Consider the following 7,907-nt stretch of genomic DNA (forward strand, 5'->3'; position numbering starts at 1 on the left):
CGTTTAGTTTTTTGGCTAATTGTTACCAATTTTGAATACCACACCTTTTTTTGCGCCATAATCAATAAGGCCGTTTTTGGAAATTTTTGATGGGCTCTAGCGTCTTTAAAAATAACAATATCAAAAAAATCAAAACAGTCCGACACAGATAAAAATAATAATAATTTGTGTTGAAAAAAATCATTGCTCTATCTTCAAAAACCAGGGAGGAAATAACCTCCTGTATCGTCTTAATTATAAATAAATAATAATACAAAATATTGTTCAATTGCGTACGCAGTTTGCATTCAGAAAATAACAAAAAGACATTGAGTTTTACTGATAGAGATTTTATTCTTGGACTTTTTCTACTGAGCAAAGTGGAACGGAGAGCAATCGAGACGCGATCTTACTTCCTTTTACAATAACAGTAACTATCTGATTTTCACTGTTTGAATGTCGAAGAAAGTACAGGGATTTTTTTTGTCACATTTAATGCGCGTACTTACCTACAAGTACATAATAACATACCTCCTTGCTGCTATTTTTAAAATAAGAAAAAAATGTGCAATTTAAATGAATTGTATTGTCTGTAATAAATAACAATGATGGCCAATCTCCGCAAAATTTCTCCGGTCTAATGTGATTCTTTATTTTTAGAAAGTTATAGGTATACTGGCTAATGTCTGTTACACAAATATGTATGTACTCGTACGCTGAGAAACAGTCTATAAATTAGTCTATTTTAATCTATGAATAATTTAATACTTACTTAGAAATAAATACATATTTACATATTAACTGAGATAATGACATAGTTCATTAAAGCATTTCCATCTCGATGGCGGTTTTCGCACCTAATTATTGTTTTTTTTATATCGAGATCCCCAAAAATATATTGGAACAGGACATTTTTTTTAATGTTCAATATCATTGAAAATTATTCTCTTGTTTCTGTTTCTTCTCTACTAAGTCTTCATTGGTTGATAAAGTCGGTTTAATATGTAGATACCGTCCGTTTAATATTGGTTTGATATCTACTAAAAAAACTCAGTTTATAATCACTATGTGCGCTGTAGTCTGTAGTGATGGAATAAATGAAAACCACGAATACCTTACATAACTCTGTCCTTTTGTTGGAAATAAGAAATGTAATAGAAATTCCCCGGAAAGTTTTCTGAGTAAACAACGCAACGGTTGGAGCCTATAGAAAAATGTGTAAAAATTTAACTTTATGTTGTACTCCTGAGACTACGTTACTGTGTTTGGCAGCTATTTAAAATAATACGAGTTTTATTTATCATCATGGATTCATTAACATTGTTTTGAATTTGTTATTGTTGAAACTTTGAAGCGTGAGAAGCAACGTCTATAAAGGCGTACATTAAAGATGATTTAATGATGATAATGATAAACAATAATTTACGCTTCGTAAAACTAAAGAGAGCTTGATATTAAAATTATAAAATGAAAGCGCAAGTGGTGCTTGACCGCTTGATGATTCTTTTTCCTATTAAAACAACACATTTTCGATACAGTTCGACGTAACCTATATCACTTACAGTTATAGTATTTTTATGCAACTGGTGGTTAAAAGAGGTCAAAAAAGGTGAGTGGCGTGGGTAACAATTTGAGGCGAAGCCGAAAATTGTTAATAAAGACGCCACGAGCATTTTTTGACTCAGTTAAACACCGTTGCATACAATACTTTTTCTACGACCAAGCACTTATTTTGAAAGAAAATTATAAATCAACAAATACCTACTTTCAGTCATCTTAGTTATCTAGTGGACCGCCTACCATTTTGAATATGCAGTTTCAGTGCAAACATGAAAATAAAACTGTCTATGGTATGGTTCTTTGAAGCCTGGCCACTAAGACGAATCGAGCCGAGTTGAATCGAGTTCTCATACATTTGAATGCGATTCGACGCGTCGCCAATGAAGGCAGCAGAAAACGAAGGAGTCTCGACTCTGCGAATTGGTTTGTTAAGTTGGTAGCAATGTATTTACTGAACTGTAACAGCTATATCGTGCTACTTCTACTAAATGTTTTCAGGGTATAGAGTAGATAGACTTGTCCTGACATCTTTTATGTAGGGTTTTTAAGTTCTATGCACGACCTTGTAACACACGAATAACAGTACGGGAGTAGAAAAATTAATTTAACGACATGGTTGATGCACGTAACATGCAAAGCGCGCGGTCGTCACATGCCTGAAAAGTGATGTTTTTCAACTCTAAACTTCACTTTTGACATTAACAGTACCTAGGCTTAGCATGTGATTGCCGCGAGAGTATGCCGTCGCGAGATAGATGACACGTCTTCTTCTAACTGTATAAGGATGGGTAGTCTATCTCGCGGCGACATATTCTCGCGGTAATCATGTGCTAGGCTTACTGGTCGGTATTGTACCGCAGTAATATCGCAGTGATCTCTTAGCAGCATTATTGCACGGCCGTTAGCCAAAGATTCCAACATCCCATTAATTGATATAAGCTCCGTATTCTTCCATTTGGCCGTGATAGCCGTAGTGAACATCAGCTATCTGCTCCTCTTTCCTTCCTTTGAATGTGTTGTGGTTTCTGAACGCGTTGAAGATGACCAACGCCAACGCCAACTTGCCGACCATCATGGACTTGAATAGCATGAACTTGAGCACGCTGAGGAACATGGGCACTATGGTGGACTGGATGAGGAACGGCATGATGAACATCGGCAAGATGCGCTCCATCAACTTCTTCTGCTTACCGCGACCTGGAAACATTAAACTCTTGTACGCTTTGTCATAACATAAACCGGTGTTTTTCAAAAAATGTTCTGAATATAGAATTTCACCAGATCTGGACGTGTTTGGTTGGGCTCATTCTTGTCAGAATCACGAGCTGATTCGATTCCGACAGTAAAAAATGTGTCCCAAATTTTCCATTCAAAATTCGAGTTTCCAATACGTCACGCTCGTAGTTTGTTCATAGGTACAGTCGCCATCAGATATATAAAGACTGTATCGTTAAGTATGAAGACAACTTTGAGTAGCCGTATTTATTTGCTATTATATTTTTTTCTTATAACAAGCCATGGGCTTAATAAGGCACATAATAAGGTACACATTTTGTCCTAGAAACTCGACGTAAAGCATATGGTTTAGACAGTATTGACTTAATCCTCCCGAGTACCAATTACGATTCCGGACAAATGCTACTAGAAAATTCACAAAGTGCGTAAAAGACGATACGATTGCGAAAAAAAATTGTATGGTGCGAACCTCAACGACACATGATCCACAAAGCAGAATATCTGGACATAGTCTAGCCACTGTTATTTAAAAAATATAGTTCAGGATCTGTGTATGGCGGCCATTTAGAGAATGTGGCATGGTGCTTACTCTAACTCCGACTTTGATGTCGAATTTGACTATCATACATTGTTTATATCGATCTGGTTTAAGCACTGTTCAAACACCATGAATGTCAATTAGACTTTGGCCTATGGCTAATTTTTTTATCTGTTTCTCTCATCCTGCTAGCATCAAAAATTTACGGCAATCCGGAACGTTGCTCAAAATTGCGTTTTTTTAAATTATATAAATTCGCCGCATTTATTCTACAAGTACCCAATTGGAAAAACCATGGAGACGACTCTTAAAGAATATATTTTGGCAGCATATTAACCTTTGTTTGTTGAAATCGTACAAAGAGTCATTGAAATATTCTCAAATTAAGCCAGATAGGGGTTGTCCGAAATTTATTTGCTAGACCTTAATGAAAGTACCATAAAGTCCCTAAAATAAAAAAAAATATCAGACCTTCTTATATCAAATAGTACTTACCAATACCTTAAGATCATACTCTCGGAACATAATAATACAAAATTATGCACATGTCAACATTTAGACGAGGTTTGTTTTGTCCTTATACTTAACGATACAGTCCTTAATTAAGAGCGCCCGAGGTACTCAAAAATATCTGAACACGCCTCTAACGCCTCTATTGCCTAGGCGTTAGAGGCGTGTTCAGATATTTTTGAGTACCTCGGGCGCTCTTATATATCTGATGGCGACTGTACTAAAATTGTGACGTAGAGGAAAAAAATGAGGACACATTTTTTTATCGTCGAGATCGAATCAGCTCGTGATTCTGAGAAGAATGAGCCCAAACACGTCCAGCGTGCGTAGCCGAATGCACAAACGCTCATGAAACGCTCACGAAACGAAACGCTCGTAGATATCTATCTTTATCGCTCTTTCGTATTGGCGCGACAGAGCCAGACGGACCTTTCGCGGCGTGTCCATTTCGTTTCGAGTCGTAGAAATGCCATTCGGCTACGGGGCCTGATCTGGTGAAATTCGACATTCGGAACATTTTTTGAAAAACACCCACAAATATCTCTCAGACGCCGAGCTCCAAGCGCAAGCAATCTCATATGAAATTTACTTGAAAGTTTCAAAGTTAGGTACTTTGATAGCGTTTACCAAAACATCCTAGATAGGGGGGATACCCCCATTTGCCAGAATTTCATTTGCCATAATTTTATTTGCCATCCTATTCAACAATCATAATATTGTTTCTCATAACATCTTATGCCATAATCATTGTTTACTATATTAATCTAGTGCCAGAAACTTTGTTTCCCATAAAGTCAGTTTCCATAATGTCATTTGTCAGAATCATCGAAATCCGTAATTACCACATTCCATACCATCATTTGTCATACAAATTAGCGTCCAGAAAAGTCAATTTCCATAATGTGCTTTGGCAGAATCGAAAACTACTATAATAGGTACTAGAAGGACTAGAGAATGAAACTGCTATCAGAAAGTAGGTTAGGTTAGGTTAGAACTGTGAACCTCTGGAAAAGGAAACTGCTTGAAAAGTAGGTTAGGTTAGGTTAGAACTGTGAACCTCTGGAAAAGGAAACTGCTTGAAAAGTAGGTTAGGTTAGGTTAGAACTGTGACCTCCCGGAAAATGAAAATACTATCAGACAGTAGGTTAGGTTAGGTTAGAACTGCGACCCCCTGGAAAATGAAACTGCTATCAGAAAGTAGGTTAGGTTAGAACTGTGACCCCCTGGAGAATGAAACTGCTGGAAAAGTAGGTTAGGTTAGGTTAGAACTGTGACCCCTGGAAAATGAAACTGCTATCAGAAAGTAGGTTAGGTTAGGTAATAATATGGGCAACAATTAATATGGCAATAATTGCTTATGGCGTTTGAATATTCTATGAAACCATATTATTGCACTTAATAATATGGCTAACAAATAGTATGGCATTGTATGATTATGGAAGGTAATATTCGGATAAACAACGAGTATGTCATATGATTTTTATGGTAAACAAATCATTCGGACAAATGAAATTCAGGCAAGTGAGATTCGGGCAAATGAATATTATGTTAAATGACTGTCGGGCAAACAATAGACAACCTAGATAGGGTCTTATTGGCGCGATGGGTAAGACTTTAACAGCGACACGTTTAGTGTTTTTGAAATTCCAATGATAGAAACGTTTGATACGAGTATTTCTTTAGTAGCTTATAAGTACTAAAATTAATGTGCAATAATTAAAAATAAAATATATTAATGGGTTATCAAAAATAAATAGTTTCTTTCTATGGCTTGAAATGCTATGTATCAAATCTAATAAATAACCTGTAACATACAGGTTCATTATGAAATTGGTATAATAATTGTTAGGTATAATACGAACTTGTTATGTACTTCTATAAATTTAAATAGATATCATACACGAAAGAAAAAACCGACAGGGCCCACTGGTGGCCGAGCCGGAAATCGAACCCGCTTCAGCTTCAGCTTACGCGGCTAATATGGCTAATATGTACTTCTAATTGTTTATTTTTGATCTAAATTAAGATACTTCTATTAAAGTATGCCCATGAAAGGAATACGTATAGCTTTTATGTATAAGAGTTTCTAGCTAGGATAAGTGCTTGCCTCAATAGTATGTAAATTTTGTTGTTTATATTCTTGTTCCACTTCGCACTCTTGTTCCTTTGGTGTATTTCGATTCATTTTACCTCATCACTGCGTGTTGGTACGGGAAACGAAATTACATAGACTTTACGAAATGTAAAATACAAAACGAAATTTTACATGAAAAACAAACGATGCCTTGTAAATGAGAAGTTATACATAACAAGAAAGTGTTAAAGAGTTATTTACTAACGTAATTACATATATGAGTGTCATAATTATAAAAACGCAGTGGCAAAAAATGGAATGCCATGTGCATTTCACTTTCTTTTCAGTTGGTTGATCGATTTAATGAAGGCGGCAAGGCGGTCGCGACAGGCGCTCTGATTATTATACACGTCAGCCTCGAAAGGCAATTTCTACTTTCTCGTGGCCAAATTTCGTGGCAGGTTTACAAAGGACGTTATTGTGAAAAGTTCTTTCCGTGATTCCAGTGTTTTTTGACTTTCAATCTTTAAAATGGACTTTTATTGTTTATACAGACAAGGTACTTATTAAATATATATGGGGATAAAGTGCTAAAAGCGTATCCACAAATTTAACGAATAAGCAATAAAGTCGTGTTTACAAATTTTTTACACGTTGTTCGCATCTATATTTAATACCTTGACTGTACTATCACCGGCACAAATATGTGATGATTCCTATACCGTGTCACATTAACGTCTTGTTTGAAATGTCATACGAAATTGTCATCTAATGTTTTTGAATCAGATGCGTTTTCTACTTATATACGAGTATGTGGTACGACACGTGTGTGGTGGGTGGCATAATTAAGTTAACCGAGCAGAGCTTAAGAAATCGAATATGAGATGTAACTGTTGTGGTACCTAATTAGCGGATTTTTTTATTCTATTTCTGGTACTTCACGTGCACGTTGTTTGTAAACATTGAAAATATTAACATATATGAGTTATCTAAAGTTTCATACAATTCCAGATGTAGGTAACCATGGTAGTGATGTTACCTACCATAGGCATTCTATATGTAAAATCTGCTTTTGAAACAAACAGTAAACTACGTGGAAAAGTTATTTTAAACATTCTGATTATAAAATTAAAATACAAAACCTAGATAATTATTATTATATTCATGTCATGTAATATTCATGTACCTAATTTTTTTTTTATTTATTTATTATTTTATAGGTATACATGAATATTTATTAAAAGCGAAAACGGCTGCAGTCGACGTTATTAAGCTTAGAGATTAGAGACAAGACAGTGAATTTTTCCACTTAAAGATGTTCTCGTGTAGACAGGTATAAACTTGATAAAGAGAAAAAAATATTATAGTATTAATAGCATTATCGTCTATAAAAGAGTTCATTATGTGCCCAAATTTGTTAAAAGGCTACTAATTACTAATTAGCCTCGTGTCAAATAAACTCGCTTTTCGTACTCTTTATTTATATTTAAATCCTCACTGACTAAGGTCAAACGAATGTTGTATTGAATTGAAATACAATTTTAATCATTAGCACGTGAAAGTAGGAATAATTTTAAATACTATTTCCACTCACCTTCCTGTAAGCTCCTTTTAGTGTCAATTTTAAAGGAGACAATTGCATTCTCAGTCCTGTTGGAAGTTTCGTGAGTCGGCAATGCATGGTGACTCCATCGAAGAGTTCGATATGTTTTTCGGCACGTGTAGGCACATCCTGCGGCAGGGCGCCGACGGCGGCGCGGGCGCAGGCCGCCAGCAGCGCGAGGCAGAGCAGCGTGCGCGGTGCGCCCATTCTGCCGGACACTTCAGCAGTGCACTGCCGCGCGCTATCCCCCCTAACAGACTTCCAACTGGATCATACTATCTCGAGCTCGCCCTGCATGGAAAATTTCGGAACTAGTTTGTATGACATAACATGCGTATCTTATTAAGAAAATTGCTATCACGTCACGGTGATATAACTTCAATGTCTTATGAATTATTCGCGTATCA

At 36.0% G+C, this 7,907-nt stretch overlaps 1 protein-coding gene across 1 annotated transcript; it reads right to left on the reverse strand.

The window, feature by feature from the left end:
- Positions 1–2,138: 2,138 nt before the first annotated feature.
- On the reverse strand, positions 2,139–7,686 carry LOC125227820. The gene is made up of 2 exons (XM_048132179.1): positions 7,492–7,686; positions 2,139–2,736 (listed from the first exon to the last, which is right to left on the reverse strand). Exon 2 carries the CDS (start codon positions 2,711–2,713, stop codon positions 2,465–2,467), a length of 249 nt encoding a protein of 82 aa, XP_047988136.1. The 5' UTR covers positions 2,714–2,736; positions 7,492–7,686; the 3' UTR covers positions 2,139–2,464.
- Positions 7,687–7,907: the final 221 nt, after the last annotated feature.

Source organism: Leguminivora glycinivorella, chromosome 1 (assembly GCF_023078275.1).
Source record: "Leguminivora glycinivorella isolate SPB_JAAS2020 chromosome 1, LegGlyc_1.1, whole genome shotgun sequence".
Classification (NCBI taxonomy): Eukaryota; Metazoa; Arthropoda; class Insecta; order Lepidoptera; family Tortricidae; genus Leguminivora; species Leguminivora glycinivorella.

What these genes read in the sequence shown, in the direction of transcription:
- LOC125227820 (XM_048132179.1), bottom strand. Translation starts at nt 2,713, where the DNA reads ATGGAGCGCATCTTGCCGATGTTCATCATGCCGTTCCTCATCCAGTCC.